Source organism: Argiope bruennichi, chromosome 3 (assembly GCF_947563725.1).
Source record: "Argiope bruennichi chromosome 3, qqArgBrue1.1, whole genome shotgun sequence".
NCBI classification, from domain to species: Eukaryota; Metazoa; Arthropoda; class Arachnida; order Araneae; family Araneidae; genus Argiope; species Argiope bruennichi.
The window spans coordinates 33,348,425-33,373,664 of record NC_079153.1 but is presented as its reverse complement, the minus strand read 5'-3'; the positions used below and the strand labels follow the sequence as shown (position 1 = coordinate 33,373,664).

Sequence of the window (25,240 nt, the reverse complement as noted above, 5' to 3'; positions counted from 1 at the left end):
AAATTAAATTTACTTAAAAATCAAGTAATCTAAATAATTGAAAATATGATATAAATTCCATCAGTTTGAATTTGGGTTCTTGTGTGGGAAACAAATGCTCTAGCCATTTAACTACTGAATAATCAGTTCACTTCTTTCAAAATTCTGGAACATTATTTATAATTCTTTGTAACTTGTAACTAGATAAGTAGTATTTACTAAAATAGCAAATACTTTACAATCCTTTAAGAAAATTACAAATTTCAAGCAGAAAGTACATATACAATTGCTAAAAAATTTGACAAGATCATTCAAGGAAAAGATATAAAGGCAAGCATATCTATTTTGCATAAATCTTAGTCATATTATATTTAGTCAAGTTATAAATAGATTTTACTCTGGATAATTTTTACAGTTTTGGAAGAATGTTGATTTGCTGTTTTTATCATTTGTTAAATTTGTCAGATATCAAGCTATCAATAATTTTGTATAAATTTAATTAATATTATTTTTTGGGGAACAAATTCATCAAAATTCTTGTAAAATTAATATATATATATATATATATATATATATAATTTCTTATGATGAACATATATAAAATACTGGATATTATCAGTAAATATCTTAAATTAACCATAATTTTTCTGTTTCAATGCAAACTCAAGAGAGAAATTATTTTTTATGTGCCCCCCAACAAAAAAATTATATTATGATTGTTACGTTCTCATTTAATAAAATGCATTATATAAAACATTAAATGCAGTATATCATATAAAATTCATTTGGTAATATTAAAAATAAAATGTAGTATAAAAAGATGTTTCCCATGATTTTAATAAAAGGTTGTTGGGAATTCAAAATCTTTTAATGGATGAGTAATTAATAAATAAATAACTTTTTATCACTCATTTCTGAAATCTAAAGAAATACAGTGGAATAATTGTGCAATAGCTTTTCAGACTGTTGTTCAATTTATACTATCTTTACATACCTTAAAAATAGCATAGCAAGTCATTATTTTGTGTATTTATATTAAAATTCTTAGTTTTTAAAAAATGATACGAATCCGTTTCAGCCTTTAAGTAATTTTATGATTTTTGTTATTCATTAAAAATCTGGAATATTATTCTTGTCCATTAGATAAAAATATTTTTATATTGTTTGTTCCTTTTTATTTATTATATAAATGTAATCATATGTCTTACTTAAAGATTTATTAAGACATCTTATAGGTATGAGATTAATTTTACATTTCTCTCTTTTTTTTAATCAACAATTGCTATTTGTGCTTTATATTCCCTAGTCTTTTTATATGTTTTAATACTATACAATATTTTTTAAAATATAAATAAAATATTAATTTTAATAAGTGCAATAAAACTTGTTAATTGTAAGAGGTACTGTGTGATACCTTGACCTAGCCAGAAGCCATGCAGAGAACTTGATGGGATTGCCAAAGAGTAACCCCACCTAACATGAAGGAACAAACTGCATTTGATGACATTGGACCCTTGCAAACAATAAAGAACCCTCTAGAGAAAAAGCTTATTGGTACAGAAAAGAATAGGGAAAAAAGATTGTAATTTAAAAGATAAAGATGTAAAGTAAAGATGAAAAGATTAATTGTAAGAGATGTTACATTAAATTTTTTCTTTTTACTTAGGTTTTCAAATTGTGTTATGTAAAATTGATTATTAAAATTAACCATTAATAAAACTGTCAATTAAAATTTCTTAATAATTGACTGTGAGTTAAATTAGAAATCATTTAAGAATTTTATTTATTTAATATATATTTATTTCTTCTCTGTTTTATTAGTTTTGACATTTTTTCAAATTTTTGTTAATGAGTAAATATTTTAACATTATTTTAGGTTTACCTAGAGGACTGCAAGCTGTAATAGTATCTAGTATTATTGGAATTATTTCATTTATTGTTCTGATGATTGCAAGACAAAGTTTCTTAAGACTACTTCTTTCTTATCGAGGATGGATGTGTAAGTAAATAATTGGGCTAATTGTTAAAAACGCTGACATGGAAATTAAATTATATTTTAGCAATATTAGACAATGTGAGTCAGCTTACCTTACTTTTGAATTTGATACATTATTTTTTATTTCAACATTTCTGGAAAAATTTCTGCTAATCTTTGAAGTTACTTTTTTTGTTTGTTTGTTTAAAGTGTGAAAATTAGAACACATTATTGAAAATAATTTTTTAAAACAAGATCTGAGGATTTCTATAATTGTTTCATTAAATATTTTTGTTGGTAGAAATATCATATGTTGGAAAATTATGAAATTAAAATTATTAACTAGAACTAGGAATTAAGACAGAAACTAGGATTTAGAACTAGGAATTATATATATATATATTCTGTAAAGTAATCAAAAATAAGATATCTTAGATCATATTTCATATATTATATTAAAGATATTTGTAAAGATAACTAGTAATTAATTTTTTGATGATGAAAAATATTTTTATTTTCAAAAATAAATAAAAATGTTATTTATTTTTGAAACTAAGAAATGACTGAATTTCTTTGCTAACTTTTAAGTGCAAAACTTTATTAATGTTACTGATATTTTGTGTTTTTTTTAATGAGGTATTGGTTTTGTTTAATATTTAGACTATAAATCATTCAGAGGATTCTCAATGTTTAACTTTTGTGTTTTTTCCTAGAGCTTACAATAGAAGTTTCTGTAGTCTATGATTTGAAAAAATTTTCACTCTCTCCTCCCCCCCCCCTTATTTTTTTACGAATATATATGCAATACTATGGAGATACAGATGGCTTTACAATTTTGACATAGTTAAACTCCTTTTCATGACAATAGGGGGCAGCAAATTCGAGGGGGGGGGTTGCGAGTGATCTGGTGGAGCTGAAAGAGTCTGAGATGTAAGGAAGAAAGAGAGATTTTTGGTGAGCTTAATGTGTGCTTTGTATGGTAGATGACGAGCATTTGATTCTCAAGAATTTTGTGTTGTGTAGAGCCCATGTTAAAAATAATTAAATAAAAAGTGAGAATTAGATCAGGGATCACACACACACACACAAATACACACATATATCCCGGATATTCAGAAATATATAGAACATCTAAGAAAACGGGCTGTACTTGTTTTCTCAAATGTTATTCTGTACATATTTAAAATAAAAGAATGTTTTGTTTTTAGATGAAAATCCTAAAAGTCATTCCCTGATGACCAAGTTATGGTGTGGGGGAGTAAGACTTCTCAGTGGATATAAACCTTCACTGTACAGTTGCCAAAGATCTTTACCTCGTCTACCTGTTCCAGCTGTTAAAGATACTCTGAATAGGTTGTATGAAGCACTAAAACCTCATTGCACTGAAGAAGAATTGAAAGAAATTAGGCAACTTGGAAAGGTGAGGGTCTCTTGGAATGTTATGATAGATTTATAATATTGTCATCTGAATATTTATGCATTTATTGTTGTCAATAAAAAAGAAAGGCTTTATGTGTAAGGTCTTTTTCTTATTGGAGTAAGACATTGCACAATAATACTAGTACCTTAATAAGACTAGCACCTCTAACCTTTACACTATTAACGGAAAGAGGAACATAATCTCTTTCAATATAAATTCTTTAGTATTTTTAAATTTTTATATTAGTCGTTGCTTATAATAAAATCATCACTTTATGGAGTATAATTACAGCAAATGATCTTTTCTTTAAATATTTCTTCCTCTTACTGCTTAGTTTTTATTTATTCATTTAATTAGAAGTGAATGATATTATATGAATGCTAGTTTGTTAAAATTTTTTCCTCTTAGATAGTTTTTTTATAATTTTCTTTTTCTATAGTGTTTGAATTCATAGTTTGCTAAGATCATTCTATTTATTTTTTCAGGAATTTGAAAACACTTTGGCTCACAAATTGCAAAATGTCTTGATCATAAAATCATGGTTTTGTCAAAATTATGTTAGTGACTGGTGGTAAGGATATTTATTATATTTACAGCTCAATGAAGTTCAGTTTTATTATTTTAGATTATTTATTTTTTCCAGAAATCTAATAATGACCATATACATCTTTAAAGATGTTTTGTATACCTTCTATTTTAAATGATAATAAATCAGTATAAAAATATATCTTTTTTTACTCCACGTTCTTAGATAATAAATATTAAACTGTTTTAATATGTAGATATTTAATTTACTATTTTAAACTGTTAATTGAAGTTTTAAGCTAATAAATATAGATGTTGGATGTTAAAATCTGTATATATATATATATATATTTAAATAAGAAAAATTGTAACTAAACCTGTTATTCTAAACCATGTTTAATACTTACGTTTGGAAACATTAGAAATTTACATTTCTGTACTGTTGCTATTTTGAAAAAAAAGATAAATCACCGGTTCAGTCATTATTACTTGTGGAATGAAAGTATGTTCAATAATATATTGATACTTATTTCTGAATTCATCCCAGATGGTTTATATTTGCTGAATGTTTTCCCATTAAACTGTGCAAGCAACTCGGAACTTAATTTGATTTCATATTTTTTTTTCTTGCAATTACAATTAAAGATTAGTAAAAAATTTGTTTTGTGATGCGCTTTTTGAAAATAAACCTAATAATAGGACATAAATCTAATATCCTTAATAATTAAAAGATCATTTTTATAATGTATTATAATCTTGCATTTCCACAATACTAAACCTGCTTATTTATTTTTAAAATATAATTTTCTTGCACAATTAGCAACATAATACTGTAGTTAATTAAGCAAAAAAATTATTGCTTACTAAATTATAGTTAAATAAATAATAATTAGTGTAATTGTGTTAAAAATAATTGAAATTTGTGGATATTACATACAAGGTTTTCTTTTACTACTTTATATTAATCATTTCTTATTAATTTTGACTTTGTTTTGGAAGTTAGTATTCATTTTGACTGATGAATAATAAAGCAAAAAGTACAATGGGAATGATATATAGTAAAGTTCATATGTTTAAAGTTTATATTGCATATAAAATGTATAATATATGAAGTTCAATCATAATTTAAAGTAAAAAAATGAAAAATTTTACTGGAATGTACTAATTGTTACCTTCTGTGATCAGGTACATCGATTTTATCCTAATTACAAAACTTTTATCATTGGCAGTTACGAAATGAAAATTATAAATATATTGTGTATACCTACTGTGTTATGGACAGGTTTAATAATTTTCTTCATCTCTATATCTTCTTCTACTGCATACCCTTTCTTATGCCCCTTATATTATGAATTACATGTTTATTATGAACAAAAAATATTTACTATTCAGTTAAAAATTGAGAATTTTTTTTTTGTTGATGATCAATATTTATTTTTCTTGTATGCATTTTTTATATGGTGTTCATCTTTTTAATTCATATTAATTCCATACTTACAGGGAAAAATATGCTTATCTTATGAGCCGTAGTCCACTTCCAAACAACAGCAATTATTATATATGTGATGAATGTTATTGGATGCCAACTGACAAACCTGTTTCACGGTAAGTAGATTCCTTTAAAATATCTTTCTATTTATGAAGTTCTGTTTTTGAAATTACATAGAGGGAGGAAATTATAAATTCATATTAAATTTTGCACAAAATTCATTCTTGGCAAATCTGTCTGTTTGAGAATGGGTGAATTCAATAACTACAAAATGTAAAGAACTAGATGGATGATTACATTTCGTATGCTGATTTAGTGTAGATAAATATCAAATTTTGATATTTATCTACTCTTACCGAATTTGAGGATTGAATGCTTGTCAGTTTGTACATTCTGTTACATGTAAATTTTATAACTCATAAAAGCAATGATTTTGATAAATGAAATTTATTTTATGGTCTTGTTACTAAAACTAGTTAGGTATCGTATTTTGGTTTAATTCGATTGAAAAATTTACATCACTATTGTATAAAACACAGAATGCTTACCTACTGGATTCTCAACACTTGTGGTATTCATGGGGAAAGGAGTGGGTTTACATTTTTTTTAAGGAGTATGTGAATAAGTTTCGGGGGACTAGTCTAGCTAGTTTCTTCTTCCAACAATTAGTCGATCATACCATGAGGTAAGAAAGTATGAATTTCATGTTCATGGTATTTAAAGTTATTTAAATTAGATGTAAAATATTACCCAGTATTATAATATAAGATTAATTTATCGTAAATGAATATGGTTAAAAAATTGATTAATTCTTGTGTAGATTTCTCTATGAACTTTTTATTGAAATTGAAAGTATTGGACATAATGCTTATATTTTCTTTAAGAATTTTGTTTGTTTGTGTGTGTTTTGTTTCTTGGGAAGCAATTTAAATAATTTGTTATGGGATATTCAAAGTATCATATGAAGTATCACTAATAATACAAAGTTATTGCTAATGTTTACTTTCATTTTTTAAATTTTATTCTATGTGTCTTTAAAAAGCTTCTTACATTAAGTAAAACTCTTCTGAAATTAAAATAATACTAAACACAAATTAAAATTTATATGATGTATTATACAAATATATATATATATATGTCTTCAATATTTCACATTTTCTCGAACTAATATAATAAAAGAAATGTGCATTTTTCATATATAATTTTATATATTGGTCATTTCAGAAACCTGAGGCTCATCTTTTGATAAATAACTAATATTAATGTATTTTCATATTTCGTTGTTAGACCATTCTTTTGTTCCATGAGATGAGTTTACTGCATACCTCCTTGTCTTTTTGTCTCACACATTGTGACAGTGTGGGGAGGACACTGTTTGTCAGAACAGTGTCCTTTCACTTTTTAGTTTTAAAGGTTCTTAGTTGGGCTTGCTAATTTTTATAGTTTATCTGCAGTTGTAACTCTTTCTAATTCAATTGATAATCGAAATTTGCTATGTTACTAAATAGAATGCAAATTTCTTCTCTCCCATCTTTCATCTCATCCTTATTTAGGTAGAATCAGTGCCTCCTAGCACATGAGCATTAGTGTGTAATTTCCCCTTATCTTATAATAGAGAATGTATGAAACTGATAAAAATTTACAGAATTTATTCAGTCCATTTTTTTTAACATTTGAATGGAAATAAAAATTTTTATACAAGAAAGAAAAGTTTATTAATAAGAACCAAATTTTCACTTTTTCTTTGTATAATATAAATTAGTGAATCAATCTACCCATGTGCAGGTTATTTTTTACTGTATTTAGTGGGTTAAAAGTTAATGCAATTTTGCTGACATTGAATAATTTCTTTAATTTTGATGCAATACTGCCTCTTTTTAGTTTACAAGCACATACTATTATTGGCAATATTTTCTTGTAGTTGTTTTTTATTTTATGTTTATAAATGATAATTTTTCTGTTCATGGTATTTTCATTACTCTTGATTTGAGTGTTAGTAAACACTGTAAATAGGAAAGATTACATTAAAAGAAAATAGATTATTTCATTCTTTTGCCAATAAGTATGTGACTTTGTTACATCTTTCATGGGCAAATTTGGATAATCAGTTCTGCTAAAAATCCGTCTGGACGTGAACACATCTTCTGGTATATTGTATATACTGATTAGTCTGTTTGTGAAATTGGGGAAAGGTTTACAAAAATGTTTATCTGAAACCTAATGATGGAAAATAATTTTTTGTTTGTTTTCTAAATTTTAAATTTATGTTTTACATTGATTTTAGTAAGACAGAGTAGAACACTATTTTTCATATACTACTAAAATTTATTATGCAAGCATAAGAGAAAGGGAATAAAGCAAAATCATTCTGAAGATTTTAGATATTTCCAAAAGTGTCAAAGAAATATTTTTAAAATCTAGAAATAGCACACTGGCTACCCTGAAAACTACCAAAAGTTTAATTTACCTATAAAATCACATAATTATTAAATGATATATCAGAAGGATTTAAATAAACATTGAAAGTCAACAACTTTGAAACAAATAAATAAAATTAAGTATATCTGTAATATTTTCATTTAGTAATAGTGTTAACACTAAGATAAAATGTCTTCTGTGGATCAAAATAGTTTTTGATTAAGAAGTAATGTAGCTTTTTTATTAATAAATTTTCACTCCATATTCTTCTTATATAATATAAACTTTTTTTCTTTAGTTTGGATTTTTGTAATTTACAAATTACATATGAATTTCTTTATTTATATACATTATATATTTATTGAATATAAAAAAAAAATTAATAGCTGTTGGTTTCTTGTAAAAAATATGTATTGTATTCTGAATACTCATTGATATTTCAATCTATTTCAGTGCAGCATGTTTGGTATATAGTTTATTATTGTTCAAAAGACTGATTGATCGGGAAGAACTTGAACCTTTAGTTATTAGGAATACTGTTCCCATTTGTATGGCTCAATATGAAAGGCTCTACAGTTCAGCTAGGTATGAATTATATGTTTTTGCTCTGTGGTTTTATTTTGAAAAACAGAAATATATGACAATAAATTTTATATTAAATGTTATTCTTTTTTTATCAATTTATATAAGTTTCTTAATATGAAAATTACAATTTTTTAAGAGTGATATAGCTTACTTAGATATAATTTATTTTTGAATGTTTTAAAACTCATTATGCAATTACTGCAATATGATATTACATGCATGTTTTAAAATGTAATTCTTTAAAAATACTTATTCAGTAAATTTTTGCAAGTTTTATAAAGTTTCATTGTTATTAGTGTACTAGACACATAGAAATAATTTGAATTTTTATTTCTATAAAAGGAAATTTAATCTTACATGTGGACATTATACAAAAATACCTTCTTAAAATGATATGCACACTAATGGAACATTTTACATGAGTTGTAGAATATTTTTTCAAATTAACTGCAAATGCTTTTAAAGTAAATAATGAATAAAGCATCATTTTTATTGATAGAAAAGGTTGTCAGCATTAGCATTATGCTGTTTGTACATCTAATTAGTTTTTGATGGATGGATAGTTTTGATGTGGTGTCAGCAGATAGTATAGTGTTTATAATTGTTTGCTTAGTTGATTCAAAGTAGAATTTTGCTCTATGTTCTTTAAAATGACTTTTTGTATTATGATTATAAATTATATTCTAGTTATATGATTATAAAATGCTTCTTGAGCCAGACTTAAAAAAAATTGTTTATTCTGTGCCATATGTCAGTGTTATTTATTTATTTTTGTACCTGAAATTTTCTGTATATAATTCTGAATGTCATTTTTTTTTTTTTTAAGGATTCCTGGAGAAAATACTGACAGAATATTACATTGTGAGGAATCAAAGGTAAAATATGTCTTATATGTTTAGTGTCTCTTTCTGTATTGTATTAGTATTGTATCAAATTTATAGTAGATATTTTCTTTCAGCATATAGTTGTTCATGTGAAAGGGCTATATTATAAGTTAGATATTTGTGATGCAAAAAATCAATTTTTGGCGCCAACAACATTGGAAGAACAACTTAATTGGATAGTTAAAGATGCAACAATGCATGCAGGTAATTATATTTCTATTACAATCAGGATTTATTTAAAAAAAATAAGATGAGAATGTTAGCTTAAATTTGTATAATAGAATATTTAATTTTTCTTATGGAAAGGTCTTTCACGAGAGTGTCAATGAAAGATAATTTATTAAATAAAGCGTTTTAGTTCTTGTGATTAATATATATTTTCTGTAAAAATTCACATGCACATTTGAGAATTTTATTTAAAAAAAATTATTTTGTAAAAATTGTTCATATTTTCAGTGCCTTAGTTTATTTGTACCTGAAATTTTTAATGGATACCATTGTGTTTTTTTGATAATAAAAGACATTTATTTTTAAATAACTTAAACTAAATTTTTGTTTTTGAAATTACTGCTTTTAATCTGTTTTTGTTAATGACAGTATTACATTAAATTTTGAAATGTATGATCTTAAGAAATATTAAGTAATTTCAAGTAAAATTGATAGAGATTTAGAGAATAATATGCAAAGATTTCTTAATAATGAATAAAAAACATTGGTGTGTACATACGTTATTTATTTTACTTTAAAAATAAACTATAATACTTAAAATTATGAAGATTTTAAATATAATATTGTGATTCTTAGTATATTACAATAAGTAACATAGAAAATATTTATTGGTTTATAAATACAGTATATGTTGCTGCATTAAAATTACATTATTTAAGACAAATTCAAATGGTTAGTTAGTTTTTAAAAATATATTCGTCTGTTATTTTAAAGTTTTGTTTAACACGCACAGAACAACTTAACTCATAAATTTTTAAATTTCATTTAACTCATACATGTTAGAAATTTGAGGTATCAAAGTTTAAGAAATTTATATTTTATATTAATATTGTATGTTGTGCAGCAAAACAGAGTGAATGTGGAATAAAAAGCATATTATGGGCTTTTATGAGTAATGTAAAAACTTTTTCATTTCTTTCTTCAGATTGTTAGTTATATAAATTAAAACTCATCTGAAAATTAGTAAAAGTTAGGAATGAAATTTCATAAACAGAAAAACTAGATTTTGGTTCTTTGTTAAAAAAACAAATTGTATCATGAAGAAGCATAAAAAGAAATGAAGATGATACATAAACTGTAAAAATTGTTGCTTTATGTGAATTAAATATTTCAAATTATGGTGTGGCTCATGTCTAGAAAAGTAATCATCAGTGAATTGATTATTAGCTATTAAATGGAGGTTCTGCAACTTAAAATTTTATGGTGCAGTGTTAGCAATGGAAGGTCATAGTTCATTTTATATTTTTACATTGATTCATAGTTGTTATTCTGTGGTAAATTTATAATTTTCTCATTATTTCATTGTTGTTTATAAGTTATATAAGTTACTGAGTTATTTGCTTTTTAAACTGTTAGTCTCCATTTTGTTGTTTGTTTTATTCTGTTATCATTATGACAAAGGAAGCTATTCTGCTTCAAAATTTGCATTACAATTTTTTTGTGATGATTTTTTTTAATGAATATTGTATTTAACTATATTATCAACTGTATACATATATGTGTGTGTGTTTTATGCTTTGTAGTTATTGATTATTTTCTCTAATTTTTTAAAATACTTTTGAGCTAATAATAATAATAATAATTTTTCTCTTAGAAACTCAGTCTGAAACTGAGACATCAGTTGCTGCTTTAACTACCTTAAAACGCAATCAGTGGGCATCTATTAGACAAAAGTATATGAATGCTGGTGTAAATAAAGAAACAAGACGTCTTATTGAGCGATCTATTTTTGTGGTAAGTTATTCAAATTTTTGTGCTATGAAGTTACAGTGTAAGTAATATTTTAGTCTCAGCAGCAGAGTATGTGCTAAATTGAAACTTTCAAAAATAATGTTACTTTTAATTAATTAAGATAGGATTTTTTTATATGCATTTTCTCTTTGGATAACATATAAATTGCTTGAAGTTTTTTAATATTTGTGTATATACATGGTAATATAATTTTTGAGTTCCACTTTCTGTTATAAGTATACTTTTTGTGTGTGTGCATGTGTGTTTTTGAAAATATTCCAAATTAAAATTTTATGTACGGAAAAAAATTCAAAATATATGTCGGATATATTTTCTATTAATAATTTTTTTTTTGTTTTCCTTCTGATTGTGTTGTGAAAAATATTTAATTATTATTGCTTAGATTATTATTAAACTTAATATTGTATACTTTAATTTATGCAGCTTAAATCGGAACTAATGGATAAAGTTTCATCTTCAATGCAAACAATGGTGTTTCTGACATGTACATTGAATTATTAAAATTTTTATATATGTAGTTAAGTGACAATATTAATTTAAAATGAGAAAATCATTTAGAAAGTTTTTATATCACTATACTTCTTATATTATTGTATGAATTAAACTAACAATAAATGTTCCAAATATGATCTGTCATCTAATTAGGATGTTAAATAACATAGGGCAAGACATAACATAGGGCAAGAGACTAAGCAGAGATAAAATGTACTATAATATTTTTTTAATACAAATGAATGGGTGTAGGTGAATTATATAATTTTTTTTTGCTTGCCATCCCTTAAAGTTTTAGATGTATTCTAATATTTCCCATTTGATCTATGTTCGATTTCATGGAAAATCATAAGTTCAAACTTTTTTGTTGATTTATGTACGGTTTTAGAGGTCTAATACTCAATTTCAAGGTCCATATAAATAGCATGAATCTAAATGAAGCGTGAAGCATTAAATGCCCATAACCTTTATGCATGTTTCTAATTTCTAGTAGAGATTTAAATATGAGGTTGCTAAAAAAGATTATGCAAATAAAAACTTGGATGAGTAAATTCATAAAAAATAAAATTAACCATAAAGATTTCTGATTATTTAAAAAAATGAATTAAAAAAAAGTCTTCATTAGTCTTATCTTGGATCAAAATGTTAGCAAAAAAAAAAAAAAAAATACTTTTATAAAAAATATATGCATCTCTATAGAGAAATTTATACAGTTGATCAGTATTTTTTTCAACAATTTAAGGTTAAAAAATAAGTGAATTGCTTATTTTTATTTGAAATAATCCTTGCTTACTTAAGCTATGTCTTATTGCAATAAAGCCTTTAAACTAACTGTTGAGATTTACTGACTTAAGAACTAAATTTGGCAATGTGCAAATCTATGATAATTTATTGCAATGAGTATTGACCATCACTTTTTTTTTTATTTTTTTCAAATTCAGTTTTTGTAATAAGTGTAATAAAACTTAACTATGTTTTTAGCATTATTGAGGAACAGTGCAATAGATGAATAATCTCTAATGGTTGTTTAACTATGGGGAGGTTGGTTGATTCTGAAATCAATTTAGGTGATATTTTTGAATGATAAGATATTGCTGACCTTGCTAACCAAATGAATTCTTTAAGCTTCTAGTTGATCCTGTATTAAAATAAAAGCATAGGGACTGATGGAAATCAAATTGAACTTAATGGAAACTGCATTCACAAATTTTCCAAAAGAATCCATCACATATACATAAAATTCATTTCATTGTTGAGTGCTGATTGGAGTAAATAATAATGAGAAGCCTTACTACCTATATTGCACGTATTCTATAACAGACACTTCTGCAAAAAATAATTAGATTATGTAAATGTATCGATATACTTATGACTGGCATTCACTTTTTTATAATTATATATGAAATTTATACATTGACTTTAAATATGTCATTTTATTATAGTTGACACTTACGGATTATGAACCAAAAAATCTCACTGAAAAAGGCAAATTTCTTTTACATGGTGATGGGAAAAGCATATGGTTTGACAAATCTTTTCATTTAATCATTTTTGGCAATGGTGCTGCAGGTCTGAACTGTGAGCACACTGTTGCTGATGCACCTGCTATGGCACACATGTGGGAATATATATTGTCCAGAGAGTAAGTAAATTAAAAGCTAGTAATTTCTGCTATTTTGAAATTTTATTTTTAATTGAAATTCGTTTTAGGAAATTTTAAGACAATTTTCTTTTTCTTTTAGAGTTATTGAAAAGTTGTTTGATGATAATGGGTACTGCATGCCATTTAGTAGAGTATTCAAACAAGCCAAAATAAAACCACCTCAAAGGTTAATTTGGGAAATGTCTCCTGAATTGGATAATGTCATTGAAGAGGCATTGGTTCAGGCTAAAGTGGTTAGTACATACATATATATATATATATATTATCAAATGAATGAATTTTTTAAAAAAAGAGAGGCAGCTTCAAAATATATAAATACTTTATGCTCTTCTAAGTTCATCATATTACAAAATGATGCATAGTGTCTCCCTCCCCCTTCTTTGTAAATGACATTCTTGAAAACTAAATTAAATATTTTAATTACATTTTCCATTTATTAATAAAAAGTCATTCTTTCAATGGAATTCCTGCATATAATTTGAAAACATATCTTTATTTTAAATTTGTAGTCTTTTTCATGCCAATGTTTTTTAAAATCATTTTTAATGCCATTAGTGACTTAACTTAACTGTAACTTAAATCCATGCTATTTTTTTAAAGCTTTTTTTTTGTATTTAAATACATTATTATTTTATAAAGGTATAAAGTACAGAAATTATTTGCTATTAAGACATTTATTATAACTGATAATCTAAGTTTGTGAAATTAAAAGTCAAAGACTTAAACAGAAATTCTTAATGTTTCTGCAATTATAGTGTTCTAAATTTATTTAAGAGTGGCAAAAAAATTATAAGTTTTTTTTAAATTATTACATTTTTTTTGTATCACTGTACATTTTGTTTTACTTGGGAACTAGTACATTTCATAAGTAAAATGTGTAACTGAATTTAAAGGTATTTACCTCTAAGAATCTGTACAGATTTTTAAAATTATATTTATTGTAATTAATTTTATTTATTTGTTTGAATATGTTTGTTTTAAGAAAAATTCCATATTATGGACATTTATAAGTAATTTACATAAGACAAAACCAATCTAGCACATATTTAATAAATGAATTTGTGATCAATATTTAAAACTTTTTAATGTATCCTGAGGTTTATCATCTTTAAACTTTATTATGTTTAGCAGTTTTAAAAGTATCAGTGATAAAATTTATAATGCATTGTTGTCTATGTGTCCTGTGCATTTTCTAAAAAAAATTTGTTGGAATGTCTTATAGAGTTCAAAACACTATCGTGAAAACAGAGCATTGTTTATATAGATACATGCACTCATTGATATGTGTATATAATAAATTCAATTATCTGTAATCTAAAAGTTTAATTTTATAAATACTTCAAATAAAGCTTAAAAATTACTCGTTGCTTCCGTTTCTGAATTACATGAAGTTCTGGGTTCCCCCTGATACTTCTCAGGGAAAACCAGAATTTCTATAACTTTTAACAGTCTGATATTAAATAACAATATTAGGTGTATATTATATATCACAAGCCTAAAAAAACAAAATGGTGGCTCAGCTATTTCATGAGAAAAGTCCTTTCTGAAACTAACATTTCTACACTGTTTTTTGTCATCTGTATCATTGTGGATCCCTGAGTATGTCCTGTAGACTTCATTCATGGTTTAACTAAAGAATTTTACCATTTTGAAAAACATGAACATATGGTCAAAAAATGAAGAAAAAAATTGTGGTTTATTCTCCTCTTCATTTACCAAAAGTAATTATTTGTTCCCATTTTAGGTGTGTAATGATAAATCACTTACTTCATCAATTTTTCTTATATTAGATCAATTTTTGAGAGATAAAAAAAAAAAACTTTCAGACCTGGGAAATAAGCAAAGAAGCAACTTGAAAAAAAAAATCTGAAATCAGGGGTGGTTGAATCAAGTTACATTAGCTGGTAGAAAAGTTTTTTTGGAATATTAGAGGCCTTAAGGATTTTTTTTTAAAAACAATTGTCAAAAGTTAATTTTGTATCTAAGGTTATCAGGGAAATCATATAATTAAAAAATATGGACATTTTCCAATGTTGTGTCAAAAATTTAACTGAGAATGAAGTTGAAATGAAAGGATTTTTTTTTTTTTTTCATTCCATGTCTGTCAATTCTGACAATTTTTACAATCAGTTTTTGGGAAATGGATAGTAGATTCTTTTTAAATCACTACTTTATTCTTTTCGTCATTAGTAAACCAAATGCATGCTGATATTATTATTATTATTATTATTGCTAAGCCATGATCAGGAATTGTGAGTAAGATGCTCACTATAATAATATAGAATATTGAGAGGAAAGAGTGTGAAACAGCATTTAGAGTATATTTCAGAAGATACTTTTTTTGAAAAATAACTGAGTAATCATTTTTTTTTTACATGTGATTTTCACGTGATACTGCAGTTTAATGTTAGATCATTAAATTTACAGATATTTAGACTCTGGGAAGTGTAGGAAAAACTAGAAGCTGAATAACTGAGCAGTTGCAATAAAGTTTTTCAATATCAGTGGTTAGAAAAAATTTTAAGACTGCGGAGGAATTGAGCTTATCATTATCATACTTAATATTCAAGGCATTTGAATAATAATGGAGTTGCTCTCATTTAAAAATTTTAATTTGTTATTCTAGAGCAATGATGATTTGGATTTAGTTGTATATGATCACCAAAAGTTTGGAAAAGGGACAATGAAAATATGTAAGGTAAGTCATTATATGAATTTTATGATATAGCTTAATTAGATAGAAGTTACTGCTCAATATTAAAAAATAAATATTACAAAATATAAAAGAATTTATGCTTAAACTGTGATTAACAAACTTCTATATCTATACCGATATGAGTGTAAATTTATATGCAGCAGTAATATTAGAACTTTTGTATATATTGATTTTTCTGTGCTTTCATAAACATTTAGTTATGCAAACTAAATTAGTTTTTTGGAATTATCTGATATATTAATGTTTTGAAAAGAATAATAAATAAAAGAAATGATTTTAAAATATCATTAAAAATTGTCATGAATTGGAAGTACTTTATGTTGATTAGTATACATTAATTTTTATATTCATTATGACTTGTCTAATAAAGAGGTGTTAAATAATATAACAAAAAAATGGCAAAGAAATAATTTTAGAAATGAATAATTTAAAACAAGTAATTATTTACAAGTAACTCTAAAAATTAAACATTTTGATTTGATTTGAAAAAAGATTAAAAATGCAAATAAAAAGATTTTGGATGATCAAATTTATAATTTGGCTCAGCGTAACTCTAATGAATACAGAAAGCAAAGTTCCAATGAACATTCTGTGATGAATGATTCATTCATTCATTTTTTTTTTTTTTGCCTGATTATTTAAATGTGCAAATCGCAAAATTTTCTGGATTTTTTAAAAATATATATGCTGTAAAAAATATAGAGAAATAAAGTATAGAGAAATAATAATTTGACTATTACTGTTTTACATGTTGAAACATTTGTCTTCTTATATTTGTAATCATTTGTATTCTATAATTGAAAACAACTTAATTTGTGTTCAATACCATCATCTTTAAATCTTTATTGGAGGAAAAAATTCTTTTAAGTAAGAAATTGTATTTAATATAAAAGAATCAGGAAATTCACTTTTATATAAAAGAAGGCCCAAAATGATGAAAATTTCACATGAGGCTTTTAGTTTATTAAAATATTTAAAACATTGTAAAAGGAAAAAAAAAAAAAAAAAATCAGATTTGGGGTTGTGCTAATTTTTACTTATGATTGATATTTTTATTCCCTGTTATTTTTATTTCATTTTTGTTTCTTTATTTATTGAAATAATCTATGTCTTTTTTAATTATTATTTGAAACATAAAGCATTCAATCTTTCTAATGAATTCACACTTTTAAAAATCTTATTTTTGTTGTGATAAAAAAAGTTTAAAAACTGTAAATTTTCAGGTGTCACCTGATGCATTTGTGCAATTAGCCATACAACTTGCATACTATAAAGATGCTCAGAAATTTGTGCAGACATATGAAGCTTCTATGACAAGACTTTACCAAGGAGGAAGAACAGAAACTGTTCGTTCTTGCACTACTGAAGCAAAGGATTTTGTCTTGTGAGCTTATTTGCTTGTTTCATATTATTTTTGCTTGTCTCATATTATTTAATCCAGTAATACATAATGTGCTATTTATGGGAAGATTACATATTTTTTTTTTTTTTCAAACCAAATATTTTCTATAATTTTTTATCTTCACATTGTCTAAGAAGTAGGTACATATTTTGACACTCCCAAATAATTTACAGTTGAGTATATACCACTCATTAAGGATCTATTTGTCCAACATATAAAAAAAATAGCAATACATTTTGATATTATAAGAGAATTATTATTATAATGAATACAAACTGCGAAATCCTCTCTACTGTCCAATAAACAATAAAGATAACTGCATGTGTAATTTTCAGAGAAGAAAAACAATGACTGATCAAATAAACTCTATTTGAGAATTTTGGAAGGAACAGAGAAATCCGACATTGGGATCAACTATCTTTGATGCATTAATCTTTTGAGAAATGCTCTCCTTCTATCTACTAGCAGCCAATTGTGAAGTCTGAAGATGGTTTTTTTATTTATATGAGTAGAATATTTTAACATGGTCTCGACCCAGATATTAATTGGAAGATCAGAGCTGACCACTGCTGGGCCATTCTTATGAATCAAATTCAATCTTTTATCCAAATTTAATATTTTGAGAGTTGATCATTTTTTGAAGATGACTATGCTCCTATCCACTGGTCATATTGTTTATAGGGGATGACCCTGAAAAAAGACATTTTATTTAGCCTCATCTGTTCACTGATTTGATCTTTATTGAACATTTCAAACATGATGCATTTAGTCCAAATCAATTCACATTCTCATTTTAAGAACTTAATCAAGTAGTTTAACTTCCTCTTCCCTTATATGTGTGCATCTCTTATTGTATTTCGTTCAAAAATATTCAACCTTCTATTGATTTTTTTGATCTCATTTTTTTTTACTGCCTGCATATAATAATCTTAATTCTCCATTTGTTTAATCCTCTAAAATACCAACTATTTTATCATAATTGTTTTCACCACACAAAAAAAAGCTTCCAAATTGTAGAAATTGTATTTTTATGTTTATGTAATCAAACCATAGTAATTTAAAGTATGTTTTACTTAAAATTGTATAAGAAACTATATTAATAATCAGGAGTTGATGATTGTAAAATAATTAATGTAATTTAGCAATGATATTATGAATTTGTATGTAATTTTCTAATTAATTTTTTTTTATGAAGCCAGTTAATGTTTTAGAATATTTAGTTTCATGTCGAAGCATATTATTAATTTTAATCATATTGTTTACAGATTTTTCAGTAAAGAATCCTTATTGTAAACCTTTTTAAAATTAAGTAATTTAAAAAAAATTAAAATGTTTGATAATATTGATCTAATGATTGCATGTTCAGTTTGTAACAAATTTGTAGTTGATTTGTGTAATGTTCTTGAAAAGTGCATATATATATATATATATATATATATATATATATATATATATATATATATATATATATGACAGATTTCAGTAGTAATTCATTTTTGCTATATTTTTGATGCATGTACAAGCAGTTTACTAATTTTCCCCTTCACTATGTAGAAATATGGTGCAGAGTGATGTGGACAAGACCACCAAGAGGGCTCTCTTGCAGCGGGCTGCTGAGAAACATCAAAATCTCTATAGAGATGCTATGAACGGAAAGGGCATTGATAGACACTTGTTTGCCTTGTATGTTGCTTGTAAAGGATTAGGTTATGTAAGTTCTTTTGATAGATCATTTCTATTTTATACTTTCCCTTATATATTGTGATATTAGATATTGGGACCCATTTTCAGGTGTAAAATGATATAAATTTTTGAAATCTTTACCTGTACTTAATTTATATATAATGACTTTTTAAATGTTATTTTCCCCCTTAACCTATCTATAATGATACTGTATCTTTTCTTATGGTAAATTTATTAGAGATGCCAATATCAAATATCTCCAAAGTGAAGTTCAAAATTTCTTTTTTCCTTTTCACTGCAAAATGATTTATCTTTGTATTGATGTAACTTTTGTCTTCCTTTAAAAAAGATATTAGATATTGGGACCAATTTTCAAGTGTAAAATGATATAAATTTGTGAAATCTTTACCTGTACTTAATTTATATATAATGACTTTTTAAATATTATTTTCCCCCTTAACCTATCTATAATGGTACTGTATCTATTCTTATGGTAAATTTATTAGAGTCGCAATTATCAAATATCACCAAAGTGAAGTGCAAAATTTCTTTTTTCCCTTACACTGCAAAACGATTTATCTTTGTTTTGATGCAACTTTTGTCTTCCTTTTTTTTTTTTTTTAGCCTGATAATTGATGAACAATCTTATTTATTTATTTGCATTTTTAACATCTAGAAGTAAACTTTTTTAACAAAGAAATTTTAATTAACCCAGTAATATTTTAATCATTTGAATATACTCAAACATTTCAAAATTCAGTTTTTAATTTTTTTTGCTTTCTTTTTTATGTATTGATTTAGATTAAACCAAATCTTTTTTCAAATATTTAAAAAAATAGTGTAGTGTGAGGTTTATTATTTTGAATTTGTGTAACACTTCAGATCACTTACACAACTTATTTTCATTTTGCAGGAGATTAATCTAGATCTAATCTAATCTAATCTAGATTTACAACATTTGATAAAAATGAAATGAAACAGAGCTTTATATTATGTAAATTTACAACATTTTACATTCTAAACACTTAACAAGTAATATGGCATTCATTCTAATTTGCTATTTTGTTAGGACTTCCAATTTTCACAATCAATGCATAATTTCAATAATTATTATCTAAGTAATGGTATTAATTAATATTGTTTCAAAATGAAATTCAGAAAAATTGAATTGAGAAACTTGCAATTGTTTTCCTCGTGGACAAAGGATATTTTTTGCTTTTTTAAACTGCATCTTTTAAAACATGGATAACATTAGAACAGGTTGAATCATTAATAAATCTGTTTAAGATTTCAAATATATTGATAATATAACAATATGTTAAATTATATGTGTATTCAATAACATCTTAATTGCAGGACGCTAACAGATTGTATTTATGAAAATGGATATAAACTTTTGAAATGAATAATTTTATTTGCAGATTTAGAAACATAAAATAATTTAAAATATGTTGTTAATAATATACTCTAGTAATATAGACAATAAAGTAATTGAATAAATGCATTTTTATTTTTTGTAGGAGAGTGAATTTTTGCATAAAATCATTACCCGTCCTTGGACTTTGTCTACTAGTCAGACTCCACATACTCAGATGACTTCTTTGCCAGATGCCAATTTAAACATTTTTGATGATAAGGTATGTTTTTACTGATATTTTGAAATGCATTAGTATATTCTTAAATTCCAATTATGTCTCAGTTGAATGCTAAGAATGTGAATGGATTGGCCCAATGTCATGTTAAATAATTCAATGCAACAGCAGTATATATTCATTATACCAGTTTACTGAATAATACTAGAGCCAATGATAACTTTATTTGATCCTTCACAGAAAGTTACTAGTAACTTCATATCTAGCAAATGTTGTAATATTTGCTTCTATGCTTTTTGTGGCTATAGAAAGAGTTCCATGAAATTAACTTTCTTCTATAGTGTCTAATGTTTTATCTGAACACAGTGTCACAAATATGTGATGGATGTTTATCTGTTTGTTATGGTTATTTACACCAAATGTTGCCTCAGACAGATATTTTATAAAACAATAAAAATCATGTATAATTTTCATATACATCATATTTTTCTAATTGGAAAATATATTAAACCTACAATACAGTATTTTAAATACAATGTTTTTTCTCATAAAATATTGAATATTAATGATTTAAAGTATGTTATGTGTAAATATATCACTTACTTTTAAATACATTTTGAACATAGACTACTAAAATTGGTAATAATTAGACATCTTATTACTTTCTTTTTATTTTCAATTTTCATTGGCTGTTGGGAATAAAGTAGAATTAAATGAGGCTTTTATTTTTAAGTTTATGATTTCTCTTTATAGTCATTAATTCTAAAATAAATAAATAAAATGAAATTAATTGTATTTTTAAAATGCACCATAACTGTACAATTAATTTATTTTACTATTGTTACAATTGCCATATCAGAAAATTACATGCATATGAAATTGTTTTTTATTTCCATCTTATTTAATCAGTTGTTTTTCTTTTCCATCTAGCTATGCACAGGAGGAGGATTTGGACCAGTTTCAGATGATGGCTATGGATTTTCGTATATATTTCCTTCTGAAAAAAGATTTTTCTTCCATGTGTCTTCAAAGCATTCGTGCTCGCAGACGAGCTCAAAGAGATTTGTTGAGCTCTTTTGTGAAAGCATGGAAGAGATGGTGGCTTTATTTAATGACGATTGAGTTTCAATCTTATGTGATATTTATCTTAAACTGAAAAGTATTTTAAGTGTTCTTCACTTTTTTCTTGTAAGACTTCTGGAATCCATTTCCAATGTATTTTATTTGGTTTTGTACTTATACTGTGTACTTGTTACTGCATGTGAGGACCACATTTCTTGTATACTTTTGAATGAAAAAACAGTTTCAAAAAATTATACTTAAAAATGAGATTAATTGTTAGGATTATTTTTCAAATTTCAAAAAAATTTCCACTTTTATTATTTTAGGTAGGTAGCTATAAATATTGATATAATTTCATGTATTATATTTGTTTTTAATATGTTCTTGTCACATTTACTGTTTCACTTTTTTTTTTATTTGGTTTCAGTTTCATACTTGACTATACGACATGCCTAATGGTGTTTGTAACTTTTGAAACTTTGTTCTTGTATTTATATGTTACTATATTTTGTTAGAATGCATTATGATCTCATTTCATTTCATTTCAGTTTCTGTCTTATGTTTTACTGATAAATATTTTCATCTTTTAATTTTGTACCTAAGTATGTGTGAATTTGAATGTAATATTTGCTTTCATGTAATTTTTATCTAATAAACTCAGCCATTTTATGCATATTTCATTTCTTGCATTTAAGGTATATATTCAAATAACTTACAAACTAAAGAAAAACCTAATCTCTTGAAATGATCTCAAAATGAGATTACATTTCACCTTTACCTTGAGAGCAAGGCAGTTGTTCATATATTTATTTTACTACTGTTTGTAGACTGGAATAAATATTGTTTCAGTAAAATTTTGTTACCATTGTTAACAGAATGATATGAATTTTATTTATATCATAATTTTATTTTTTACCCGTATATACAGATTATAAATACTATACCATTCTTCTGTATTGTGACCCCCCCCCCCTCCTCCAATATTGTGACAAAATTTTTGGGAACATTTAATCTCTATAAAAGTGTATAAGTTTTAGTAACAGGCCTTTTCTGGGAAGAGAAAAAAAAAAAAAAAAGATAGAGAGAAATAAATGCATTTTTGTTTATATTCTCTCTTAGAATTTTTTAGCAATGAAATAGTTTAAATTTCATTAAAAGGGATTCTGCATTAAACATTCAATGCTTAGAAAGTTTAGTGTACATGTTTTTGATTTGTAATTTTCTAAGTCTAGGAAAAGATTGATTTTTTTCTCTATTAAAAAAAATTTGAAATAAAAAAAATTAACATTTTTTTCAATCTAAAAAATTTTTTTTTAATCATTAACTAAAATGTATCTGATGACTTAATATTAAAGGATCCTAAGTTTCAATTTTTTCCTAGAAACAATATTGCTCTAATTTGCCTTTGGCCATTTAACTCCACTATCTCTGTGTGTAGCAATGAGATATTCCTTTAAATTTACTGTAAAATTTAAGAACTTTGCCATGCTTATAAATGACAAAAATTATTATTATTCCCATTTGGCTCGCATGACATGAAATATGCAAAAAGAATTTTCCTGCATTACGTTTGGTAAATGAATAAGCACATGATCACTCTTTATAGCAAAAATCAATAATATTTTTAAACTAACCATCTGCCTATGATAATTACTTATATCAATAATAGTAATTTAGTCATGTCAACGAACTTCTGTGAACATCATTTTATTACAAGAAAAGAGAGCACTATACTTAATTATATTTGTAGAATAAATATCGAAATTTCTGACTAGTTAGCTGTTCTTTCAAAGTAGTGAAATTAATTGATGAAATTGGCCCTTTTATTGAATCATAAGGACACCACCAAAATTTTATTTTGCAATATCACTTGGAGATGAAAACCATTGGTGATGGTGGGTAGGTAAGCATCATTAACTTATCTTGGGACCATAAGCTTCCATATGAAATAAAAGTAGAAGAATTCGGTATAGTGGTTACGTTTGAGGGATTATGTCAAGGATTTTCTCCATAAAGAATATATTGTATAGCACCTACAATTGAGATTTCTTGTAAGAATTGATGATTGGGTAAATGACCACTAATGAATTTGGCTAGTGAATGTAGGTTTTCTTGTGAAATAAAAATTGGCGAAATCGATCTAGTGGTTATATCTGAATGCCTACTTCTTTGGCTTTGCTTATTATATATATATATTTATATAACACATAGAATTTGTGTTACTTTGATTTATTTAAGGGATAATAAATGTGCAAGAATGGAGTAACAATTTCTGATCTTTCTACCCAATTTTTTGACATTTATTTTAATCATTGTTTTTAGGTATATTTAGATAGTTTGCATACAGTGATGATTGAAAAAAAATTTGTTTTTTATTTAATCATTTATGAAATATATAAAGAGAAAGAATTGTAATCAACCAAAAATTCAGACTCAAGAGTTTGACAAATCTCCACTCATCAGACCTTTTGAAGTCCGAAAAATACATTTTTGGAATTATGTCTGTCTGTCTGTCTTTGAACATGATAACTCAAAAATGCTTTGAGCTAGAAGGATGAAATTTGGGTTTATGGTCTTTAGAACAAATTTTTAGTCTTGTGAAAATTTAAACGAAATGCATTCATTGAAATTCATAATTTATCCAGATGTTCAAATGTAAGTTAACTCAATAATTATAAAACAAAGACAGCTTGATGGATAAAATTTGGTATACAGGTTTAACATCTAATATGCAGATATCTATTGGATTTGAAACCAAAATCATTGGTCTAATTGTTTCGGTTTTAGAGATTTTGACCTTCTGTTAGTTTGTACTTTCACAAGTTGTGAATGCGATAACTCAAACACACAGTAATTTAAATTTGGTACATTATTTGATGACTTTATTTAAAGTCTCTATCAAATTTTGGTTTTAATCTATCGGAAAAAATGATACCCAAAATACACATTTAGTTTTCTGGTCCTTTTGTATGAACAGCATCCAAGAGATTAATCGCTTGCACACTCTAATAGGTTCTTTTGAAACCTTTGTTCACATATGACATGCAGTTTATAATATACAAACAAATTATTAGAGAATATAGTGAGAATGTTTTAGGGAGACTACTCTCAATTAAATTAATTAAGACCTTGAATTAAATCTGTTGAGTAACATTTCTGAAATTATTTTTCATTATTGTAATTAGTCTTGCAGATTATATAATTTATGCATCACTGTCCTTTTTTTCTTTTGGTCCTTGTCCCATATCTTTCCAAATGATATCTTGGATAAATATTTAGTCTATAATTTCAAAAAAGGTTTTATAAATATAAATGAATCCAACTGGAAATAATTCTGTTTTATATTTCACCATTATTTAGTATGTTCTTCATTCT

At 25.3% G+C, this 25,240-nt stretch overlaps 1 protein-coding gene across 6 annotated transcripts in view; it reads left to right on the top strand.

The window, feature by feature from the left end:
* The window catches only part of LOC129964245 (carnitine O-palmitoyltransferase 1, liver isoform-like), a 113,595-nt gene extending 91,061 nt beyond the window's left edge, over positions 1-22,534 (top strand). For all 6 annotated transcript variants that reach the window (XM_056078981.1, XM_056078979.1, XM_056078980.1 and 3 more), the window contains exons 4-18: positions 1,856-1,978; positions 3,163-3,374; positions 3,860-3,945; positions 5,400-5,504; positions 8,260-8,391; positions 9,218-9,266; positions 9,350-9,479; positions 11,098-11,237; positions 13,190-13,389; positions 13,490-13,643; positions 16,037-16,108; positions 17,350-17,510; positions 19,083-19,239; positions 20,732-20,848; positions 21,734-22,534. In XM_056078981.1, the coding sequence (XP_055934956.1) occupies positions 1,856-1,978; positions 3,163-3,374; positions 3,860-3,945; positions 5,400-5,504; positions 8,260-8,391; positions 9,218-9,266; positions 9,350-9,479; positions 11,098-11,237; positions 13,190-13,389; positions 13,490-13,643; positions 16,037-16,108; positions 17,350-17,510; positions 19,083-19,239; positions 20,732-20,848; positions 21,734-21,925 (2,030 nt within the window). In that variant the 3' untranslated portion in view covers positions 21,926-22,534. The remainder of the gene's footprint in view (positions 1-1,855; positions 1,979-3,162; positions 3,375-3,859; positions 3,946-5,399; positions 5,505-8,259; positions 8,392-9,217; positions 9,267-9,349; positions 9,480-11,097; positions 11,238-13,189; positions 13,390-13,489; positions 13,644-16,036; positions 16,109-17,349; positions 17,511-19,082; positions 19,240-20,731; positions 20,849-21,733) is intronic.
* The last annotated feature ends 2,706 nt before the right edge of the window (positions 22,535-25,240 follow it).